Raw genomic sequence first — 25,655 nt, 5'->3', positions numbered from 1 at the left:
CAACTGTGATGGTGTTATCTTAATGCATTCCATTCCTCCATGGCAGACCGTCAATACACAGTATTACCATTCATTTTTTGAGCATCATCTGCGACCAGCTTCGCAAAAGAAGTGGCGACACTTTCTGTGCAACACACCCATCATTTTGCACGACAATGCGCAGGGGCATACAGCGCAAGCTCTGGCTGCTCTGTTCAGTCGATGGGACTTTGAAGTACTATACCATCCACCACACTTCACAGACTTAAGTCCTTGTAACTTTTATTTGATTCCGAAGATGAAGAAACCACTTCGTGACATTCACTTCAGAACTGTTCCAGAGATTCGACAGGCAGTAGATGGTTCCATTCTCACCATCAACAGAAGAGGCTCTGCTAATGGTGTACTATGCCTTCCACATTGCTGGCAACAGGTTCTACACAATGCTGGTGACTAGTCTCAAGGACAGTAACAGGTACAAGCGTGTAGCTCTTTTGTATCAGTTGTGAATAAATAGTTGCCACTATTTAAGTTCCAACCTTTGTACAAACAAATCTGTCATACAGATATCAGTACCCACATGGCAACATCCTATACCAACCCATTCATTGACCATTTAAAGGAATAATGCCTAACAACTAAGGATCCTGAAGTTGTTGACATGTTCAGATTCATTTGATGACACTTTCGTGACTTGGACTGAGGATGAGGACAACCTATCCACATTCCTCCAGATTCTCAACACCTTCTCCTCCATTTGCTTCAGTTGGTCCTCCTCAACCCAATAAACAACCTTCTTCAACACTGATCTGACCTCAAGGTTGGCTATGTCAGTACCTCCGTAATATCAAACCTACCAACCAACAGCAACAACTCCACTTTGGCAGCTGCCATCCATCCCATACCAAGGAGTTCCTTCCACACAGCCTAATCACCTGAGGCCATTATATACAAAGTGATGAGCTGTCCCTCTCCAAATACATCAAAGGTCTCACTGGGGCCTTCACATAGTGAAATCACTCTTCCAACTTTGTACAGAAATAGATCTCTTGTGCCTTGCCTCTCTAGTCACCTACCACATTCCCATGGTGAGATTGGAATAATAGAGAATTATTGTGAATGTTGTTTGATGAACCCTCAGCCAGGCACTCGTATCACACATAGCCACAAAACAGCACTCTCCTTCTAACTCAGTAAAACCCAAGACTGGAGCAACTGAATCACATTCTCTGGCAGGAATTTGGCTACATCTCATTTAGCCCTGAAATGAGAATATCTACCCACTATCCTTCCCACCCTTCCCACAATGGTATTCTGCCACCTAATGAACCTACACTATATCCTTGTCCATCCATACGTCATTCCTGCTCCCAACTTCCATGGCTCATATCACTGGAATAGATCTAGGTGAAAGACCTGTCCCTTGCATCCTCCCACCACCACCTACTCCAGTCCAACCACACACATCAGCTATCGCATGAAATACAGGGCTACCTGTGAAAGCAGTCATGTGACACACAAACTAAGTTGCAACCACTGTGCTGCTTTTTATGTCAGCATGTCTGTCCACATGAATGGCCAACAAAAAACTGTGGCCAGTAGACAGCTGGACCACTCAGTTGCTGAACATGCTACCCAACACAATGTGCTTCATTTCAATGACTGCTTCACAGTCTGCGCCATTTGGATCTACATATGTATCTACATGGATATTCTGCAAATCACATTTAAGTGCCTGGCAGAGGGTTCATCAAACAACATTCACAATAAATCTCTATTATTCCAGTCTCATACAGCACATGGAAAAAATGAATTCCTATATCTTTCTGTGCAAGTTCTACTTTCCCTTACTTTATTATGAATATCATTTCTCCCTAATGAGGTCAGCATCATCAAAATATTTCTGTATTCAGAGGAGAAAGATGGTGACTGAAATTTCGTGACAAGATTCGGCTGCAGCGAAAAATGCCTTTGTTTTAATGGTGTCCATCCCAAATCCTGTATCATTTCAGTGACACTCTCTCCCCTATTTCAAGATAATACAAAATGTGCTGCCCTTCTTTGAACACTCTCGATGTACTCCTTCAGTCCCATCTGGTAAGGATCCCACACTGTGCAGCAGTATTCTAAAAGAGGATGGACAAGCATAGTGTAGGCAGTCTCTTTAGTAGATCTGTTACATTTGCTAAGTGTCCTGTCAATAAAACACAGCTTCTGGTTGGCCTTCCACACAACATTTTCTATGTGTTCCTTCCAATTTAAGTTGTTTATAGTTGTAATTTCTAGGTATTTAGTTGAATTTATGGCCTTAAGATTTAGTCAAATCTTGAGGCCATAAATTCAACTAAATTTATTTATTATGTAACCATAGTTTAAGAGATTCCTTTCAGCACTCATGTGGATGAGCTCACACTTTTCGTCATTTAGGGTCAACTGCCAATTTTTTCACCAAAGAGATGTATTTTCTAAATTGTTCTGCAATTTGTTTTGATCTACTGATGACTTTACTAGTTGATAAATGACAGTATCATCTGCAAACAACCTAAGACAGCTCCTCAGAACGTCTCCTGATATAGATAAGGAACAGCAAAGGGACTATAACACTACCTTGGGGAATGCTAGAAATCACTTCTGTTTTACTTGATGACTCTCCATCAATTACTACGAACTGTCACATCTCTGACAGGAAATCACAAATCCAGTCACATAACTGATATGATATTCCATAAGCACGCAATTTCACTAAAAGCTGCTTATGTGGTACAGTGTTGAAAGCCTTCCGGAAATCTAGAAATACAGAATAAATTTGGAATCCCTTGTCAATAACACTTAACACTTCATGTGAGTAAAGAGCTAGTTGTGTTTCACAAGAATCAGGTTTTCTAAATCTGTGTTGACTGTGTGTCAATAGAGCATTCTCTTAGAGGTTGTTCATAATGTTTGAACACAATATATGTTCAAAAATCCTGCTGCATATTGACGTTAATGACACTGGCCTGTAATTTAGTGGATTACTCCTACTACCTCCCTTGAGCATTGGTGTGACCCTTGCAGCCCTCCTGTCTTTGGGTACTGATCTTTTGTCAAACGAATGGTTGTATATCTTCTTTGGTGAAGGAATTTCAGAGGTCTGTGTTTAGTAACTCTGCTTTGGCAGCAATGTCGTCGATAGTATTTTGATTGCTATCAAGCAGAGAATGCATTGATTGTGTCTTGCTGCTAGCATGTTTCACATACGACCAAAATCTCTTTGGATTTTCTGCCAGGTTTTGAGACAAAGTTTCATTGTGGAAACAATTACAAATGTCTCACATTGAAGTCTGCGCTAAATTTCGAATTGCTATAAAAGATTGCCAAACTTTGAGATTTTGCATCTGTTTCAATTTGGTATGTTTTTTCGATTGTTTCTACAACAGTGTTCTGACCTGTTTTGTGTACCATGGATAATTTGCTCTATTGTTTGTTAATTAATTGGTATAAACCTTTCAATTGCTCCAGACAGCAACTAGCAGCCCTGCCCTCTCCCCACCAGTCCCTGAATTGCAGAGGTGGGAACTCTCCCTGCAATATAACCTCATTCCTGTAACTCTATAATTCCTGTTCTTCACTCCCCTACCCTCTTTCCTGTTCCCATTCCAACACCCCACAGTCTTCTATTCCATCAATGCCACCATTAGTCTTTTTTGCCTCATCTACTTCTCCCATTTTCCACACCCACCTCACCCCCTCCACCCTCCCCAACCACCAAATGTCTCAAACCTCCAGACAGCTTCTAACAGCCCTGTCCTGTCCCCACAAAGTCCCTGTCTGCTCCTACAAGCAGCACTACACTCTGCTCCACCACACCCATACCGTGCTATCCCTCCCTCTTCCTGCCTCAGCCTGCTCCTTACCACCACCACCACCAACCACAGTTTACTTCTCTCCTCGTGCACAGTGTTCGCAGTGTGGCCTCAGTGGCCAGATATAGTGGTTGTGTGTGTGTGTGTGTGTGTGTGTGTGTGTGTGTGTGTATGATTATGCAAGTGTATTTTCTACTTTAGAAGAAGGCCTTCTGGCTGAAAGCTCAAATGCATAGCAGTCTTTTTGTTGTGCCTGTCATGTGACTCATCACCTCCTCCGCTTGGTGAGTAGCAAACTATGCTTTTCATAATGTTGTTGTTATTCTGTCCTGGACTTTCCATTGTTTGAAACATTATACAGTCTTATTGTTTGATGAAAAGTCATATCAATTTAAAGTGCTACCTTTTTGACAAAATATTTGAGTTTATTTATCCAAACCTTAGAGGAACTTTAGGGAAAGATTTATTATAGGAACTATTTATTTATCTAGTTGACAGCTTATTAATATCTGAAACACAGAAAAGTATTGTCCCTTATTAACAAAATCTGTACTACTGAGTTAGTGAAGTCTCACTTTGGCAGGGAGAAACTGAAGTTCTTAGAACATCTGGTAGGAATACATGGATGTAAACCAGATCTGGAAAGAATAAGATTGTCTGGAACCTCAGAACACAAAACAACTATGTTTGTTCCTCAGGCTAGACAGAATTTGTCATCAATACATGCAGAGTCAGGCAATGAATGATCTGCACCTGTTATCATTACTAAAATAAAATCTAGATGGGTGTGGGATGAAGGAGAGGAGAAGCTTTTGAGAATAATAAAAAAGGACTCACGAAAGCACTGAAACTGAATCACCCTGTGATGTATGATCCATTTAAGTTAGCAGCAGATGCTTCAGAGAATGTGCAGTGGCAGAATTATTTCAGGGCAAATGAAATTTGGAAATTGGTGAACATAAGACTATCACTTTCAAAACTAGAAGCCTTAACAAACATGAGTTACACAGCTACATTTACATCTTCATAGATACTTTACAAGCCACCGTATGGTGTGTGGCACTACTTGTCATTTCCCCTCCTGTTCCACTCGCAAATAGAGCGGGGGAAAAAAGACTGTCTGTATGCCTCCATATGAGACGCAGTTACTCATATCTTATCTTGGTGGTCCTTATGCGTGATGTACATTGGCAGCAGTAGAATCGTTTGGCAGTCAGCTTCAAATGTTGGTTCTCTAAATTTTCTCAATAGTGTTTTTCGAAAAGAACATCACCTTCTCTCCAGGAATTCCCATTTGAGTTCTCCAATCATCTTCATAAAACTTATGTGTTGTTCAAAGCTACAGGTAAAAAGTCTAGCAGCCCACCTCTGAATTGCTTTGATGTCTTCCTTCAATATTACCTGGTATGGATCCCAAACACTCGAGCAGTAATCAAGAATATGTCACACGAGTATCCTATGGTCTCCTCTACAGGTGAACCACTCTTTCCCACAATTCTCCCAATAAACCAAAGTCCACCACTTGTCTTCCCTATCACAGTTTCCCCATGCTTGTTCCACCTCTTTGCAACATTGTGCCCAGATATTTAAATACCTTGACTGTCTCAAGTTGGATACCAGTAATAGTGTATCCAAACATTACAGGTTTGTTCTCTCTAATCACCTGCATTACCTTACATTTTTCTACATTTAGGACCAACTACCACTCCTCACACCAACTGGAAATTTTGTATAACTCTTCTTGTATCTTACTACAGTCACTCAGCTTCGACACCTAACCATTCATTATGGCATCATCAGCAAACAACCACAGATTGCTGCTCACCTTGTCTGCCAAATCATTTATGTATCTAGAGAAGAACAGTGGTCATATCACACTTTCCTGGGGAATTCCTGATTAAGCCCTTGTCTCTGATGAATACTCACCATCGAGGACAACATAATGTGTTTAAGAAGTCTTTGAGCCATTCACATATCTGTGAACTTATTCTGTAGGCTTGTACTGTAGCAATGGGTGACCATGTCAAGTGCTTTTTGTAATTTAGAAATATGGAATCTGCCTGTTATCCTTCATTTATAGTTCTCAATATATCATGTGAGAAAAGGGCAAACCAAGTTTTGCATGAGTGATGCTTTCTAAAACCATGCAGATTCTTCGACATAAGCTGATTAGCCTCAAGAAAGTTTATTGTATTCGAACTGAGAATATGTTCAAGGATTCTGCAGTGAACAGAAGTAAGGGATATTGGTCTGTAGTTGTACCAGAATCCTTGTGCACTGGTGGGGAGCGCCAAAGATAACCTCGGTTTGAGGAAGGCCGGCGTGTACCAGATTCTGTGTCAATGTGGCAAGTCGTATATTGGTCAGACGATGCGTACTATCATGGATTGATGCCGTGAGCACCAGAGGCACACTCGACTGATGTATCTGAGCAAGTTGGCGGTCGATGAACATTGTTTGTCGGAAAATCACGCTATGGAGCATGAACGCATGAGGATTCTGGTACAGATGTCGAGATACTGGGACAGCGTTGTTAGAGAGGCCATCAAAATTCGCACCAATGACGACCTCATAAACCGTGACTGTGGCTATAATCTTAGCAAGGCTTCGGAACCAGCAATTGGGTTAATCAAGAGTAAATCGAGCAAAAGTATAGTTGTGATGACCACGGCGGACAGAGCCATCACTCCGACGTCATCTCAGACGCCGTCGCAATCTGTTCCACCACGCGACAGTGGCGCAGGGCGCGGACAGCGGAGGTAGCGCGCCGCGGGCGGAGGGTATTTGAATCAGCCGCCACTGCGACTGAACCCAGTTCCCTCTGAGCAGCCATAGCGAATGGATCTCCGTGCCGGCATGTTCACAGGAGCTCAGTCTGTCAGTTCACCTGATGATGGCGACATGTATGATCGCCGAAATATTGTGCCCGTTGGACACTGTAGACCAGCAGTACACCCGTGGATATTTTGATTATATACATATGGTTCTTAGTAATCAAACATTGCGAGCAACCCCTGACTTACTTTATTCAGGTCACATTGCGGTAATTACAATCTGTTTTCACAGGTGGAGACCAAAGATACAAGATAACACACATAAGAAGTATTGACAAAGACAGTTCTTTTTTTTTTCTTTTTTAATGGGGACAAGATGAACTAGGAGATCTTTTATAACATGGAAAGATGCACATATTAGTAACATCAATTGAATGATGGGTAAAAGAGGGTTACTAACAACAGATGTTTTGTAGAAGTTGACATACTAACATGTACGCAAAAATGAAGTAGCAGGGAATATGAACTGAACTGAGACAACTGAGACCAATAGCAGAAAGTGAGAAGCTTCTGTGTGTGTGTGTGTGTGTATGTGTGTTTCAGGAAGTGAAGGAGGGAGTACACTCCAAGGCTACTATTTTTCTGTAGCTGTTACCTGTCCACCTGGTCTCCATCAGAGCGTAATGTCACTGCGTCAGTGGTCCAAAAAAATAAACATAATAATCTAAACAATAAAGAAACCAGGGCTGAATAGCCTTTGACAACATGTATACATGTAGGAATATTATGAAATATGCAGGAAATATCGGTTTGAAATAGGCAAGTAAAGTCATTAGGATATGGACAAACTTTGTCATTGAAAGTTACAAAAATAAGGGTCCTAAGCAGGGCATACAAGTTTAAATTTTTAAGACTTGGTGCACCAGATTTTTTGTAGGGAGGTACTGGACAGCAACAAGACAGAAAAATTCAGAGACATGATAGTTTAATCCTTGGTCAGGTAGATCCAAGAAAGGAATGACCTGTAGTGTTTTTTATATGCAGAGGTAAGGATAGGAACACCTGCGATACAAGGATGATAAGGTGTGTAAGCAGTATCTGCCAGTAGGATAAGGTGGGTACAGTTCTCACAAAGGTAGGAAGCATTCTCCAAAGTAGTCAAAAGCAAATAGACATACCTGGGCAATTAATGAGTCTTTGAATTTTCATTTCCTTAGTTGTGGCTTACAGCAATTCTGAGATTTGAAGTCATGGGAAGTAGCACAGATTTAAAAACAGCATAAAGCTAATTGCCTTTGATCAAAATAACGAATTAATGATCAAGCCTGGTCAAGTATAACAATTGTCTCAGGTTTATTTTATGCTATGAAACTCTAACAATGTAATTATAAAGTAGTTGGATGGTTACAGTAGTTAAGAAAATGAGAGAGGGTAGAGAAATGAACTTAGTAAAAATACATTTGATCTTTTAATTATGTAAGCACAAACACATGCAGAAGACATAACCAAAATGGAAATGAAACTATTGTTAAACCTAGTAATCACAAGCTTAAGATGATTGACTTAAGATATAAGATAATACATGTTCTGCTGTGTGGAAAAATGACAGTGCATTCAGTCTTACAAGATGATAATTTTAGTAACAATGATAATTTCTCAAAAGTTGAAGATTATAAAAAAACTGTAATTTGTTACGTACATTATTTTACATGACCTCTTTCATCTTAGTGTACAGATCTGTGGTTTAAAAGACTGCTCCATATCTTCTTCACAATCAGAGGAACAATGTTCACGTAAAATCATTATTTAGGTACTTAGCATATATAGCGTTTTTACTGTGTGGTTGTTGGGTTTGTCAATGTTCAGAGTTGAAGCACGTGTGTGAGCCCAGAACATCACCAAGGCACAATACTGATTGAGTGCCTCCAGCTGTTGTGAAGAGGTTGCCTGTGCTTTGGTGTTGTGGCTTGGTGATGTTTCGGAAGGCAGAGAACAAGAAGGGCTGCCTCCAAGACAAAAGCCAGAAACAGTTGAAAGAAGCAAAGGAGGAATATCATTCTCTTTTGTTCTATAACAAAATTCACTTCAGATATGATGAACTGAGTAATAAGAGGTCTGTCACCTAACATTGTAAATGTTGAATATGAGAACAATCAAATACAGAAGATGTTCTTAAAAAGGCAGTTCCATCATTTCATTGTGAGCTGGCATACACATGAGCTCTCTTACAGGTCTTGACCCTCTACAGATAGCAAAGAAGTACCCCGGTGCAATTAATGGCACATCACAGCAGTTCCACTTCATCATGGAGAAGGAGACCATAAATCCTCAATAATGTCAACATAACAAATCATTACTGAATTTATTGGTTCAGTTACAACCCACAACCAAAGCTCTAATCTGTCTTTTCTTCTGTATTGAAATGGGTAGGAATGGGAGGATTAATAAGGAAATTTCAATCCTCATTGCCTTATTATGGAGTATCAAAGCATGTGGATTTTTCCCTGTTCAGTAAACACCCCCCCCCCCCCCCCCCAAAAAAAAAAGCTTAGACAATTTTACTTTATTATACAATATATTCATTTAGTTAATTAGAAGCCACTGGTGTAATTAATTTACCTAGAAACTGTGCTCATTACAAATACCAGAGATTTCAAACTTCATTACCACTGTTAATATGAAAATACATACCTAGTTACTAATTTTCAGATAAGGTAGATCAAAAGTACATACAGATACTGCAAGTGAAGCATTTAGTTAGCTAATGCCTGAAACATAAGTGTATGTTTTGTGTTCATTTCGTTTCAGAGTAATTCTAATCAATTCTAATAGTAATTCTAATTCAGATTCATTGATGAAATCTTTGTAATTTGGATCGAGTGTGGGGACACCCTTTCCACATTTCTCCAGAACCTCAACAGCTTCTCCCGCATTTGTTTCACCTGGTCCTACTCAACCCAACAAGCCACCATCCTACATGTTGACTTCCACCTCAAAGATGGCTACATCAGTACCTCCGTCCATATCAAACCTACTAACCACCAGTAATACTTCCACTTTGACAGCTGCCACCCATTCCATACCAGGAAGTCCCTTCCATACAGCTTAACCACCCACAGCCATCACATCTGCAGTGACGAGTGGTCCCTCTTGAAATATACAGAGGGTCTTACTAAAGCCTTCACAGACCAGAATTACCCTCCCAACCTTGTACAAAAACAAATCTCTCTGCCTTATCTTTCCTCTCTCCCACCTACTACAAAAGTCCCACCATGTAGCCACAGAGGAACATTCCCCTTGTAACTCAGTATCCTTTGTTTTTGTATAAGGTTGGGAGGGTAATTGTGGTCTGTGAAGGCTTTAGTAAGAATCTCCCTGCCTTATCTTTCCACTCCCCCACCTACTACAAAAGTCCCACCATGCGGCCCCAGAGGGACATTCCCCTTGTAACTCAGTACCACCCAGGACTGGAGCAACTGAATTACATTCTCCGCCAGGGCTTCAACTAGCTCTCATCATGCCCTGAAATGAGAAATGTACTGCCCACTATCCTTCCCACCTCTCACACAGTGGTATTCCGCCATCCACCAAGCCTACACAATATACTCATCCATCCCTACACAAACTCATCTCCCAACTCCTTACCTGATGGTTCATACTCCTTTAATATACCTAGATGCAAGACCTGTCCCATGCATCCTCCCACCACCAACTACCCCAGTCGTGTCACAAACATCACGTATTCCATCAAAGGCACAGCTACCTGTGAAACAAATTATGTGACCTACAAGCTAAGCTGCAACCACTATGCTCATTCTATGTGGGCATGACAACCAACAAGCTGTCTGTCCACATGAACAGCCACAGACAAACTGTGGCCAAGAAACAAGTGGACCACCCTGTTGCTGAACATGCTGCCAAACATGACATCCTTCATTTCAGTCACTGCTTCACAGCCTGTGCCATATGGATCCTTCTCACTAACACCAGCCTTTCTGAATTGTGCACGTGAGAACTTTTCCTGCAATACATCTTATGTTCCCGTAACACTCCTGGCCTCAACCTTTGTTAGTCATTATCCTCACCCATCCAGCCCCTTCCCTGTTCGCATACCAGCACCAGACAGCCCTCATTGCACCATCATACCCAGTCTTTTTACGTCTCTCCTTTTCCACTACTCCCCCTCCCCAACTCTTGCTTGTTGTCTGCCTAACCCGTAGCACTTCACTGTCCTCCACCCCTACCCTACTATCCCCCCCCCCCCCTGCCCATCCCAGCCTCCTCCTTACCCCCACCCAGTCACCACTCTCATCATGCACTGGTGCTTCTGCTTGCAGTGTTGCCTCAATTTTCCTGAGACTACAGTCATGTGCAAGTGAATTGCATTTGTGTGTGTGTGTGTGTGTGTGTGTGTGTGTGTGATCTATATTTGACAAAGGCTTTACTGGCCAAAAGCATTATTTGTGACGATCTTTTTGTTGTGCCTATCTGTGACTCAGCATCTCCGCTATATGGTGAGTAGCAACTTTTCTTTTCATTATATTCTTACATTCCATCCTGGATTTTCCATTGTTTGATTTTTGTCAAATCAAAAACAATGTTACTGAAACAGAATGCTATATTTTGGCAAACCAGCACAATTTAACAGCAATTATTGATGTACATAAAAGTTCACATTCAGAAGAATCTCTCTTCACTATTCAGTTAATCACAAGTGTAAATCTTTAATTGTAATTTGTGAAAAGATAGAAACAACAACAGCTGAATGTTTTGCTAATTATTGTAATATTATAAAAGGAACCATTTCAGTCAGTCTGCGAAGTATGTAATGTGGGCAAGATCTGTGCCCAAAATTATTACACAGTGTATCACTGACAGGTGTGCACAAATTACAACTTTTGTAGTGCCTCGAGGTTCATCTAAACTCTGTGTCCAAGCATGTATTTCCTATGATCGACTGTAGACTTGTAATTAACTTCATGAAATGTGTCAATCTTCTATAGATGCCTTCTGCTGAATGTGACAATGAGATTGCACTGTGAAGTCTGCTATTTCCAAATTATACTTACTGTGCACATCATTTTCAGGCCGGTTTGATTGTCATATTTCAAGAATAATGATTTAAGACTGTGTTAATCATATGTCTGCCACACGTAAACTTCATTATCAGGTTACTACACTCTAACAATCTCAATACAGAACATCAGTCAAATGTAATATGTGGCTAGTTGTTTACCCGTGCAGAAATTAATAGTGAATGAGATTTGGTCTGGTCATAAACTGTAGGCTATTTAACAACAAAGTGCAATTAAAATATTTGGACTGAAAACTTGGTGTGGATCACATCATTTAAAATAGCCTACTTTAGACAATCACTTTTCAGCCAGATTTGACAGAAGCACAGCAACCAGAGGCATATTATCACAAGTAAATATGGCTATGCTTCATTGGCTCTGTCACTCACTATGTTACATGTTTTCAATTTCCTGCCACATGAATGGTACTTGCCACATAAACATTCAAAGTAAATATACTCATGGCATCAGTAACATCTAATGAACACATTCTTCATCCAACTACATAATCCATTATAAAGATTTGGCATGTAACAGACCAGGTTTGGATTTAAACATATTTCTTTTTTGGGGATTAATTTTAATGTATATCAAGCATTTGATAGCATCACCTGAAAAATCAGTGCTGGAACTTGATATGAATTATGCATGAATTGTTGTTGCATTAACACAGTTGAGTACTTCCTCCTGAGTTGCCAGAAGCAAATTTCACTTTTTAAACCTCTACATAAATTTCTGTACCACCCCACAGTAAACAAGCATTGTGTGGTCAGCTGTCTGTGATCCATCATGACAAATTAGCAGCAGTGTTATTTGGAATTGTTTTCATACAACATAGCTTAAAATTTTAGTTCTTTACTACTCAAAGTCATTTGAGAAATTTATTGGCCTATCTTGTTATTATTCCTCCTGATTAACGCTTATTATTCCCACCAATTTCAATACAGAGAAAAACGTAAGTGGAAACAAAACAGCAGTATGCATTTGAAAATTAAAAACAGGTTCTCTGCATGCAATCCAGGTGCCTTGGTCACTACACCACAGGCACTTTTCACTTTCATTGAACGGTATTGACCTTATGGCTATATAAGCCACAGTTGTAACAGTTTCTTTCCTCAGTTTCTAGGAAAACAGGCATTTACAGACCCCATATATGGTGATGAAAAATGCTCAATTTTCAATTATGTATTAACCTGTCAATTTCGAGTCAACTATGCATCATGAACCTTGGAGTAGTTTCCTCAAAACAAGAGGGATGTTGAGCCAAAGTATCTCAAGAGTCTTTCATTTTATGTTGTACATAAGTGATCTGACAAATATAAGTTGAATCAGTTGGCCATGTCTGGGGCCTTCTCCTTGTGGGTTCATTGTGCCTGACATCATCATCATCAGCCAATTCAATCATTAAATGATGTGGCCTCTTTGAGTTATGGATTCAGTTAGGCTTTCAGCAGTTCTCTCCAAGTGAACTGGTCTTGGTTCTCTGCCAGGTGCTACAAGTGATCTTCTGGTTATCTTTGTCCCATCTGCCTGGTGGTCTTCCTCTAGGCCTCCAATGCTCTCTCGGACTCCACTCCAATACTAGCTTTGTCCATCTGCTGTCTTTTCTTCTCGTGATGTGGTCAGTCCACTGCCATTTCTAGGAGCCTACTTTCTCTAAGATGTCCTTTACCTTTGTTACAGACCAGATGTCATCTGCCCTTTTCCTATCCTTTCTTGTATAGCCCACCATTGATCTTCCCATGGCTCTCTGTGCTGTCCTAAGTCTCCCTTTTCTAATGAGTTCAGTGTCCATGTCTTGCAACTATACATCAGCACAGGAAGAAATCGTTGATCAAATACTGTTTTCTTCAGATTTACTTGCATTTTTTATCTGAATATTGTTGAATTCCTCCCAAATGCTTGCCAGCCAAGCTTGATGCACTGATAGATTTCTGGCCTTACATCTCCCTTCATTTTTATAATTTGGCTAAGGTAGATATATTCACTGACCTCTTCTAATGGACTGTCCTTGACTTTCACATCTCTAGTTGGACATTACTTTTGTTTTGGAAAGGTTCATGTTCAAGCCAACCAAATGACATTCTGATGCAAGATCTGTAACTAAGTTTTGGAGCTCTGCAAAGTCGTTGGCCAGTAAGGCAATATCGTCAGCAAATCTCAAGTTGGTAAGCCTTCATCCATTAATTCTAATACCCTTACCTTCCTAGCTCAGCTGTGACATAGCCATTTCCAGTACAGCCGAGAATAGTTTTGGGGAGATGGGGTCGCCTTGCTTGACACCCCTCATGATGCGGATTTCTTGAGTTGATTCGCCGATATTAACATAAGCTGAAGAAGTCTCGTAGATATTGTTGAGCACTTCAATGTGTGCTGCTCCTAGACCTTGCTCACTCAAATCTTGGAGAACAGCTATATGGCTAACAGAGTCAAACGTCTTTTCAAAATCAACAAAGGCGATGCAAAGAGGCAGTTGTTATTCATTTGCTCTGCTTATCACTTCATTAATGGTCAGAATGTGGTCAATAATCCTAAAATTGCTTCAGAATCCTGCTTGTTTTATCAGTTGGGACGAGTCTAGGGCGGAACTAATTCAATTTAACAGAATCTTTGTGAAAATTTTGTACAAAATTGAGAGCAAGCTGATAGGACAAAAGTTTTTGATATTGTGAATATTTCCTTTCTTGCGTATCAATATAATCTTTGCCTTGTTCCATGATAGTGGGATTGAAGCGTAGTGCAGGCAGGAAGTAAATACTTTTGCCTAGTGATTTATTGGTAGTTCTCCTGCCAGTTTCAGGATGTCAACACTGAGCACTTCATCACCCAGCACTGTTCCCTTCTTCATGCCATCTAGAGCACACTTGTCTTCCACTGGAGTATATCTGGAACACTGGGAATATCACTTAATTTAGATACACTCAAATTTTCCCTTGGTTTGCTACACAAATTGCTATAATCTGACAAACTTCAAAACCTCCTTATTTTCAGTGATTCGACTGTCATTTCCATCAGGTGTGATAATCTGCTTTTTACCAATTGTGAGTTTGTGTTTGGCTGACTTTAAACTTGTCTTGTTCTCTAAACTTGCTTATAAGGTGTATTCACTGAATTTCTGTATGTCAGTTTTCATTTCTCTTTGCACTGCCTTACATAGTTCAGAACATGCTACCATGTCATGATCGGTTTGGGTTTTCATTTCTCTCCTCTGTTGTAAAAGGTTTTCAGTTTTGGCACTGAATTTCTTCGGTTGTTTATTCTTTTGGCATAGGCCACCAACTTCTCGTACACTTGAAACAATCATTTCCACCAAATCTCCATCTTTAGTTACATGGAACTTGGTTTGGAGGACTTGGAATTTCAACGAATGTTCTTACAGGTTTTTGAGGTTGATTACACTTATCTTCCCTTTCGTAAGTTTATTCCTTTCATCTCTTACATTGAGTTCAACCCTTGCTCTCACCAGACGGTGATCACTGCCAGTGTTGAACTGATTTAGCAGTGATACATCTTTCACAATCTGCAGAATGTTTGACAGAATAAAGTCTATCTCATTTTGGACACTGACATTTGGGCTCCATTTTCAGTCAGGGTGCTTTTTAAAAAATGTATTCATGATGGACATATTGGTGTACTCAGTGAACTGGACTAATCTCTCACCTCTAATGTTTCAGTCATCAATCCCATAGTTGCCCACGACTGTGTCACCTTGTTTCTTGGTGCCAACATTTTCATTAAAATGGCCTCACATGTCTACCCAGATATATTACTGCCTGTTAACGAGTACTCTGTATGCAGCATGTCTGTACATTGGAAGTTGGCAAGGTGAGCTGGGTAGGTGTCTGTTGTTCATGCTGTTGTTGTTGTTTTTGTAGACTTTGAAGGTGTGTTTTGTTTTCTTTACCAATGGTCACATCTAGGAAGTTGAAGCTACCATTGTTTTTATATCCAACAGCAAATTTTATACTTCTGTCTTGTTTACTGTGTGCACTAAGTATGTTATTAGAAATATAAAGCAAATAATGTTATCCCCTGAGGTTGATTTCATGGCAACAGAATCACTCAAAGACTACACACTGAAATACATTGACTTTTTTGTAATATATCTTCCACATATTTGATTTAAAAAACAGTTTTGACTGCAATTTATCCTTTTATTAACAACATGTTTTGCCTTCATGGGGCCCCTTCAGTTTATCTTAAGATATTCCTTTTTCAACATTTTAAAAACCATAAAATCGTTCCTGTAAAATTTGATAATATTTCAATGGATCACCAGAATGTCATCTTCATTTGCTCAAAATCATGAAATTACTGTCAAGATACTGCAAAGTTTTAGCAATACTATGCAACACAGTCCCACTAAATCTCAACAACATCAATAAATTAGTCACAAACATACATAAAGATAAAATTCTCAGTGAAATTAAAACATATTTATAGGCCCATTAGAGATTATGTGAGAAGAAGCATTAAATTATACACATATCCAGTAATTAAATATTGTCTCCCGGACTGATGAGAATATTTTTCAAAAAACTAAATATTCTCACATTTTGACACAATTTTATAGATTTTTAAAAAGATAATGTTAACAACTTTGTACCTCATCCATAGTACCCCAAACCAGCAAGTAATCTCCTGCATTGACTGGCAACTCAGCTTCAGGATTTTCATTTGGAGATTGTTGAAATGGATCATATGAGTACCTGAAACCAGAAAATAGGGAGAATCAACATCTAGGCTGCTTTTAAAATTAAGCACTATAATCAGGTTCACTTATGCATATTGAGAATGAAATAGCAGATAGTACAACACAGAAGAATGTTACAATAATATTGGTATCTCAAGTATGATAAAATAGATTAGGTAAAGCTACACATATCTACTTTAATTAGTTCAATATTATTTTTAGTATCTGATATCTCGTCTTTCTTAGTTACCTTCTCTGAAATACACAAGGGTCATTCGAAAAGAAATGCACAACATTTTTGTTTCAAAAATCCAACCTTCATTCTATGTCTTTCTATTCATGGAGGTGATAAAAACATTCTTCTTATTTGTGTTCAAATTTAATTCAACCAGTTTCTGTAAATTGCACTGTTGTAGCACTCCATCAGCACTCCAACACCAATGTGGTGTTACAGAGTTCCTGTGTTGTGGGAATGAGACAACACAAACATTTACAAGAGATTGAAGAAGGTGTAAGGATATTAAGCTGTTGGTCAAAGTACAGTTAGTCTTTGGGCAGGTAGACTATCTGGTGTAAGTGGGTATGTCCATACCTGGTACTCTCAGCACAGTGGTAGACCAAGCACTGCAAAGACTCCTGGCAATGTGCACCGTATTCACAATTTGATTTTGGATGACAATACTTAACAATGAATGAACTATCAGTATGAGTGCAAACAGGAGAAGTGAGTTGTGTGCAGAATAAGGAGACAGTTGAAGTTGAATGAGGTTTGTGCCAGGCAGTTTCCAAAAATGGTGACAAATGATCACAAAAAAACACACTGTGAAAAGGAATTTTTGAACAGTACAAGAGTTATGGAGATGACCTCTTTGCAAGAATTGTGACAGGAGATGAAACCTGTTTGCACCACTCTGACCTGGAGAAGAAAGACAGGTAATGGAATAGCATCATGCAAATTTGTCGAAGAGGAATAAATTCACAACTGCGTCTTCAGCAGGAAATGTGATGGCTTCCATGGTTTTTGATTCAGAAGGACTGTTGCCTGAGTATATCATGTCACACAGAACCATTACTGGTTCTGATGCTTAGGTGACACTCTGAAAAAAATCATATTTGAATGTGTCGTGCTCAACATCAACAGCAAAAACATAATGTTTTGCTGTTGCATGATAATATCTGGTCACATCATTAATTAAACAAATACCAACTTCAAAAGCTTGGATGGACAACAGTGAAACACCCACTCTACATCCCTCGTTTGGCAGCATATGATTACCACCTCTTCAGCAAACTGAAGAAATCCCTTCATACAACTAGATTCGAAGATTATGACTCTATTGTGAAGGCTGCTAAACAGTGGCTTTTATGTGCTGCATCTGACTTCTACCATGCAGGTCTTAGTTCCACAGTGGCATAAAGCAGTTGAAAGAGACAGATAGGATGTGGAAAAATGATATTTTGAATTTCAAGAATATCAAAGACACGGAAGATAAATTGGACTCCGAGAAAATCATTGTGAGGTATGATCTTCGTATACTTCGAGAATGTGGTATAAGCGGCAGTACAGGTAAACAATGTGAAACAGCTGTTAGAGACTGCATTAATTATTGAAGTTAATTGTTAATGCATTTTCCGACAGCTGCTGGACTCTCTTAAACTGTACACTGACTTGTTCGAAGAGATTTCAGGACTGCAGCAGGTAGTCATTAACTTCATTACATATTTCAACTGGACACTTGCCAGTCATTTTCAGGTGAGCCATCAAAGACTGATGAAGACATTCCCCCCTCCATCATATAAAGCATACTGATAGTATTGCTGCGCATGCGTCAGAGTCATGGTGACAGAAGGACCATGCTGCCTAGTGCTGAAGGCTGATAAAGGTAATTGAACTGTTCTGTTACCATGTAGTTTGTATTTGGAGAAGATGTATGGTCTACTTAGTGATACTACATATAGCAAGATTGATCACAAGCCTACAGCACCTGTGCAACAGAAGATGTGTACACTCCTGAATTCTCCCTCATTACCTCCAGAGACCATCACGCAGTTAAGACCACATGGCAGCGTACCACTCAGATTTATGGTCTTCCTAAAGTGCACAAAGAAAGTCTTCCTTTACAGCCTATAGTGAGTAATATTGAAATCCCCAGATATGGTTTAGCCAAATAACTTGCTTTCTTGGTGAGACAATTGGTTGGCAAATCTCCACATCATGTGCAGAACTCTGCCGATTTTAACAACAGAATGGGGGCTCTCCACCTAAGTAGTTTGGATCTTCTAGTAAGCTTTGATGTAGTATCTCTTTTTACAAAGGTACCTCTTGTTGAGTCCTTGGTACTAATTGGTAAACATTGTCAGTCAGACATCACTGCTTTGTTTCAACATGCTCTTACCTCAACCTATTTTATATTTACCAAAGAATATTTTGAATAGACTGACAGTGTCACCATGGGCAGCCCATTGTCTCTCCTATTGTCTAAATTTTTCATGGAGGATTTTGAGGAAAGAGCACTCAAATCAGTGGTTTCTAAACCAACTGTTTTTTGGAAATATGTGGATGATACTTTCGAAGTGGGCCTCATGGAGAAGATAAGTTAATGGAGTTCTTACATCATCTTAACTCCATTCACGAGAACATTCAATTTACCATGGAATTAGAGAAAGATGGATGTCTCCCATTCCAGGATGTTTTGGTTAGATGGAAGAGTGATGGCTTTGTGCGACGTTATGTTTACCAAAACCCCACTCACACTGATGTGTACTTGCACTCCTCGAGTTGCCATCACCCATTCCAAACCAAGAGTGTTCTTAAAACCCTTGCAAACAGAGCCCATACAGTGTTGGATGCAGTTGGTTTGCCTAAAGAGCTTGCACATTTGTTCAGAGACAATGGATACTCGACCCAGCAAATTAGCAGGGCATTTTCAGCTAAAACTAAGAACCAGGAAGTGGATAAGAGAGAACATGCCAGCAAAGTTCCTAGCTTTTCTTCCCTTCATTGGAAATATTTCCTGCAAATTAGTAAGAATTCTTCATAATTTTCAGGTGAAAGTGATTTTCCATCCACCATCTAAGATTTTGGACTTGCTGGGATCAGTGAAAGATAATTTGTTATTGCAGAAGGAGAGAATTTACTAAATATCTTGCCAGTGTGGTATGGCCTATATAGGACAAATGACAAGCACAGTGGGGAACATTTTACAGAACATAAACTTTGCACTCACCTTCTGAAACCCAGCAACTCCGCACTTGCAGAACATCGAATCTCCAACAGACATTCAATGGAGTATGACAAAACATAAATTTTGCACACATCAACACCTTTTTGGGACTCCATTATAAAAGAATCCATTGAAGTATGCATCACAGAAAATCTAATGAACCATGAAGGCAGCTAACAGCTGGATAATACGTGGAATCTCATCATCTCCAAGATTTGCTACATATGAAGACGTCAGAATACTCCAATAACCGCAGCAAGTGGCAGCACCATAGACAGCTGATCCTTGCAGTTCCACCAGTGAGGGCACTGCCAACTGGTTCTGTGGTCCTTCTGTCACCGTGACTCTGACACAAGCGGCAATATTATCAGCGCGCTAGACACTGCGGAGCAGAGAATGTCTTCATCAGTCTTTGACAGTTCACCTGAAGATGACTAGCAGGTGTGCAGTTGAAATATCAAGGAATGAAGTTTATGAAGACCGGCTGCAATCCTGAAATCTCTTCGAATATTTAATTCACTGGGAAAATTTTAAATTTCCCATACACTGAGTTGTTACAAATCTGTAAGTACCTGAATGCTCCCCTTCATGATGGCATCAATGGGGCAAGATTATTAAAGAATGGCTCTCCATATCCAGAAGATACTGCTTACACAAAAATTCAAGGAGAAATACATATTGTATTCTCTACTAATGATTATTTTTGCCATATAACATGTCCAGTTCAGACAAGAAGAGAATAGAAGCTTTCAGAATGTGATGATGCTCCACAAGAATGCTGAAAATCAGATCAAATAACTAATGAAGATGTACTGAGGAAAAGAAATTGTGGTACAACTTGACAAAAAGAAGGGATCGAATGACAGATCACTTGGTGAAGCATCACGGAACTGTCAATTTGGTAATGGAAGCAGTGTTGGGGTAAAAGTTGTAGAGAGAGATCAAAGCTTCAGTATCATAAAGCAGGTGAAAATGGATGTAGGCTGCAGTAGTTACGCAGAGATGAAGGTGTTTGCACATTTAACGCTTCCATTTTTCAGCAGGATGATCATATCTGATTAGCACAATATTTCATCAATATACCTCACCAAAGTCATCAGGTGTTTTGACATACTGAGCTGTAGTGAGAGCTTCTCCTTCATTTATATCTGCCCCCTACCCCAATGACTTACTCCCCGTCGACAGGCAATTGGTTCTGTCATGCTATCCGTACCAAATTCCACAACCCCAATCATTCACAAATAGTTTAAGAGTGTCTGATGTCTCCTCTGCCAATGGAGCATGGGCTGAAGATATGCTACCTTCATTTTTCTGGTTGCATACTCTGTTCACAAAATGCAGATGCCATGGCTCTTTCAATAATTTGAACATGAAGTCCCATGGCTTGCTCAGTTTGTAGCCAGCATCCCTACTGTTCAGGTTTCTCCCCATCTTGAATTCAATTGGCTCCTGGATGATGCTGTCCCAAAACCTGGGAGTCTGCACAAGTATTTTCATCTCATAACACTTCATGGCATGCTTATATTTCACACAGTGCTCAGGTACTGCAGATTTACCAAGTTGTCAGAGCCTAGTGTAACATTGTTGTTCCACACATTGAACTTCCAGCATTCAAATAGTTTGACCAGTGTAATGCATACCACACTCACAATGGATGTTGTAGATAGGATAGATGCCTGCCTTTTATAAGCCTAAGTTGTACAAATACTACACACTGCCTAGTGGCTACTTGTCTTGGAGTAACTATGCATGCTACACATTCAACACCAAGTTTCTTTAGAATTCCGCTGATCTTCACAGAGGTGGTCCCTGGATAGAGTACACATGCTAAAGCCTTTGGTTTGTCCTCTTCTATTTCTTCTTTTTGCTTGGAAGCTGCTTGATGTTGTGCGCATTAGATCTGGGCTGTGGGGTAGCTGTTTTTGTGGAAGACGTCCAGAAAATGCTGAAGTTCAGAGGCCAAGCTCTCTTTGTCTGACAGGATGTATACCCTGTACCTCAAGGTCTTTAAAACACCACTCTTCTGAGCAGAATGGTGGCAGGTATCGACTTGGAAGTATTGGTCAGGCTGTATCTGCCACTATCCTCTGAAGAAGAATGGAGCTAAAGACCTTGATCCACAGGGCACACACCCAATCAGACAAATCAAGTTTGGCACCTGAACTTCAGTATCCATGACATGTCTTCCACAAAAATCATTACACCTTGGCACAAATCAAATGTGCACTATCTCAATGAGTTTCCTGTGCACAAACAGACAGTGGCATTTTACTGGCACTGCAATTTCACTGTCTGCCCACTCTTAACACTGCTGGAGGTGGTAAAAAATCAACTGCTGCTTTTAAAATAACTGGACAACTGCAAGCAGGTTTAGCATTTTGAGGGTTATGTACAAACTTAATTTTGTCTATAAACAGTTCATCTATGTTCTATAAGTTATGATGAGTGAGTTTGTAAGCAGCACAATATGACATATATGGCCTTTTATTTTGATTGCATTGACTTAGAAGCTTAAACTTCTTACACTGCCAAGGGACTGAAAACTGCAAAAAGTCACAGCAAACTATGGATCAGAAAAAAATGTGACTCCCAGAAAGCATTCTGAGGAGAGCCATAAAGACATAGAAATTGTCATAAAGAATAACACATTACACCATAACACATACTTCCAAGAAGACAGATATAATAATATTTCCTCCACATATCCTAAGTTAAATGGTCCTCATGGATGTGGAATAAGAAAAAAAAATTCTGAATCATATTTTCACTTAACTAGACTTGTCACAAAACACATAGAGGCATACTACACAGACACACTTATCATAAAGGAAAGCTACAATGACTCTACAGGCAGCTGGTTTTTAAAGTAATAATGTCTGACTGTTCTTTTCAAGTTAATAAAAAATGTAACTTAGGAAGCTACATTTTCACTGTACCTTGCAATGTATACATAACAGCGACCTTTACCAGGAATGTCCAACATGTCAACAACTTTGCTGTCTGTAACCATTTGTTGTTCAGTTCCTGGAAACGTAGAATACACTCCAGGCGGAAGATTCCCATTTAGGTAACCACCTCTACCTGTAACAATTAATCACTGTAAAAGTTAAATACAGTGACTTTTATTTAGTATCTAAATATTCCAGATGAAATTGAAAATAATTTATCATATGATGGACAATTTTGAATTTCAAAACAATTCGGAATGTAGACCAACAAATCTAATGACTCTGAACATGTTGGGAATATGACTAAATCGAGGGGGTTGTTGGAGAGAGCTATTAAATAGAGAATGTTTGGGAATATTTCTGAGTCATTTTTATGCATACAAATATAAGTTATCAAATAATAGAAAAATAGTATGAAAATAGCAAATGAATTATTATATAAATTACAAAGGCTGAAGAAACAGAAAGAAATACAGTATCTTAAAAATATAAAATGAAGAATTAACAACTAGGACTACAAGGGTGTGAAGAAAGCATGAAGATTAACAAATCTGAAGGTTATAGATATGCAAGCTTTTGGAGTCAGTGGCTCCTTCTTCTGGCAGAAGGGTTGAAGTGGAAGGAATAGGGGTGAAGGAGAAGGACTGGTGAGGTTTAGGAAAAGGGGCAGAGTTTAGAAGTCACCAGATGAGATTTGAAAATCTGAGAGATTAAAGGTGGAAGAGAGGATAATATGGAAGACAGAGATTACTGCTGAAACATTGCATGAGTTAATGAGTGCAAAAACCTAAGAGCATTGTATGTGATAGAGATTGTCAGGTGACAGAAAAATGTAGACAGATTGGGAAATGAAAATTTTATGAAATGGAAACAGTGTGAAAAAGGAGTAACCACTGCGAAAAACTGTGAAGACCAAAGACATTAACATAATTCACATAAATTTCTTTGGTCTCCACAGTTTTTCACAGTAGAAATTAACATAAATTATGTTGATTTCTTTGGTCTTAGCATTTTTTCACAGTAAGTATTCCTTCCTTTAGGACATTTTAGTTTTCTGCATCTTTCTTTTTCTGATCTGTCTATTTTTCGTCATCCCCACACACCTCTATCACACACAATGCACTTGGTTTTTGGATCTTTTTAACTCATGCACAATGTTTTAGCAGTAATATCTGTCTTGCATATTTCCCTATCTTCAAATATTAATCTCTCAGGCATTCAAATCTCATGGTGCAGTCCTCAACAACCAGTTTTTCTTTCTCATCCCATCCAATAGGTCTCCTCTGACCTAGGGTTCTGGGTGACTTTTCCAAATACTACCCTTCTTCCTAAGTCTTTTTCCTTTCTTCCCCTTCAGCCCTTCTGCCAGAAGAAGAAGCCATTGGCTCCAAGAGCTTGCATACATAATAAATTTTTTATATGTGTATTCTCCTGCAACTGCTTGGTGCGTGGATTTTTTTATCTATCCAAGTACATTATTTTTCAAAAACTGATTATTTCTGTTGATATATTAGTCCGTAAACCTAGCTAATAAAATCATTTCTAAAATATTTTAATCAATTCTTAGCATAACCAGAAAAGATGCATATGGTTAGCATAAAGCGGGGTGACTTTGAACGTTTTAAATTCATTTTTGTAAATTAAACAGAAACTTCTCAAGATATTGACACAAAACTTTATGGGAAGTTGCAAGAGGTGTTGCTGAATGTGATAAAGCATATTATACATTTTTACCTCCCACACTCAGTTTTTTTTTTTTTTTTTAATTTCACCCTATGGAATGGGGTCAGTTTGAACATGGAAACATTTGACTATTCTGTGGGAGTCATGTCAATTACTGTTAAATGAAATCCTGATCATATGAAACAGCATGATATTTTGTATATAGTTTTGAAAGTAACTTATTTAGAAAAATTTGAGTATTTTTTATGAGTTTTCTTTAATCACCTGAAACTGTTTGCGTGATTACAGTTTAATTTTCCTAATAATGGAAATGGGTGATGAGCTAGTTATGAAATAAGAAAAGTATTTAAAATCAGAGCTTTTAAAAACAGTCTATATGACTTTAATAAAATTAATGAAAAAAAAGTTATCACATTTTAAAGAAATATATGTGTAAACATTGTACAGGAAAGGAAGCTGCCAGGGAAGAGTTTCCACTCTAGCAGATGTCATAGACATCAAATTTAAGCTCAAAATGAAGCCTTCCCCTTCTGTCTACCCTAGAATCAGGTAGAATCCTACAAATGTCATCTTTCTCAAAACCTGACATATTGGGAACATTAGGCCACACAAAAAACTTCATCTGATTCCACCTTGGAATGCCATTTCCTCAGAAGAGTAATTTAATCATCAGGATAACATGTGCAACACAATATTTTACGCTTTTCTTTGAAGTAAACTTCACCAAAACATATTTTCCATGGAGCTGATGTGTCAAAGAACAGGGAAAGCTCTGTTCAAAGTCACCCCTTGAAAGACAAGTCTTCACATTTATTTTTTTACATCACCAAAGAATAAATATAACATGTTTTCTGTAAATGTTCATTCAAGTGTTAACCTTGTCCATAAAAATTCGTTTCAAATTCTAAACTCAAAAATGCTTCTAAAATAGGCAAATGTTTTGTGAAGGAACTTACATTCCAGAAAATTATTTTATTTTCTGGCGCTGGTATACAACGTTATTCATATTGACTGTCATATCAATCTGAAAGTATCGGTTACTGGAGATATTTAGCAACTCTGACATTAGTTCCATATTTACACATCAGAGTGCATCTTTTAAGAAGATGCTAAATTGCTGTTCAAAGTCACTTAGCTGTTCAAAGTCACCCCCCCCCCTTTACGGTACCTTATTTAATCCAACACCAACACAACCCCTCATGTCACTTAAGTTACATTACATTCACATTAACAAGAAGCATTAAAAGTAGCTTCTAAGATCTTATTTACAAATTGCAGTCCAAAACTCAAGCATTTCCGGCTACTAAAATAATGAATATTAATTATCCACCAACATAAATTATCCATATCCACGTACACGCTCCTGTTCAGTGCATGGTGGAGGGTACCATGAACCACTACTAGCCATTTCCTTTCCAGTTCCACTTGCAAAGAGAG

The 25,655-nt window shown here is 39.0% G+C and overlaps 1 protein-coding gene across 1 annotated transcript in view; it reads right to left on the bottom strand.

The window, feature by feature from the left end:
* Window positions 1-24,807, bottom strand: part of LOC124712216 (RIMS-binding protein 2-like) — a 384,205-nt gene extending 359,398 nt beyond the window's left edge. The window contains exons 1-3 of the mRNA XM_047242511.1: window positions 24,780-24,807; window positions 22,524-22,668; window positions 16,277-16,379 (exon numbers count right to left, since the gene is read on the bottom strand). Of these exons, the coding sequence (XP_047098467.1) occupies window positions 16,277-16,379; window positions 22,524-22,668; window positions 24,780-24,807 (276 nt within the window). The remainder of the gene's footprint in view (window positions 1-16,276; window positions 16,380-22,523; window positions 22,669-24,779) is intronic.
* Window positions 24,808-25,655: the final 848 nt, after the last annotated feature.

This window comes from Schistocerca piceifrons, chromosome 8, assembly GCF_021461385.2.
Source record: "Schistocerca piceifrons isolate TAMUIC-IGC-003096 chromosome 8, iqSchPice1.1, whole genome shotgun sequence".
NCBI classification, from domain to species: Eukaryota; Metazoa; Arthropoda; class Insecta; order Orthoptera; family Acrididae; genus Schistocerca; species Schistocerca piceifrons.
The sequence above is the reverse complement of the archived record's forward strand: the minus strand, read 5'-3'. Positions and strand labels throughout refer to the sequence as shown.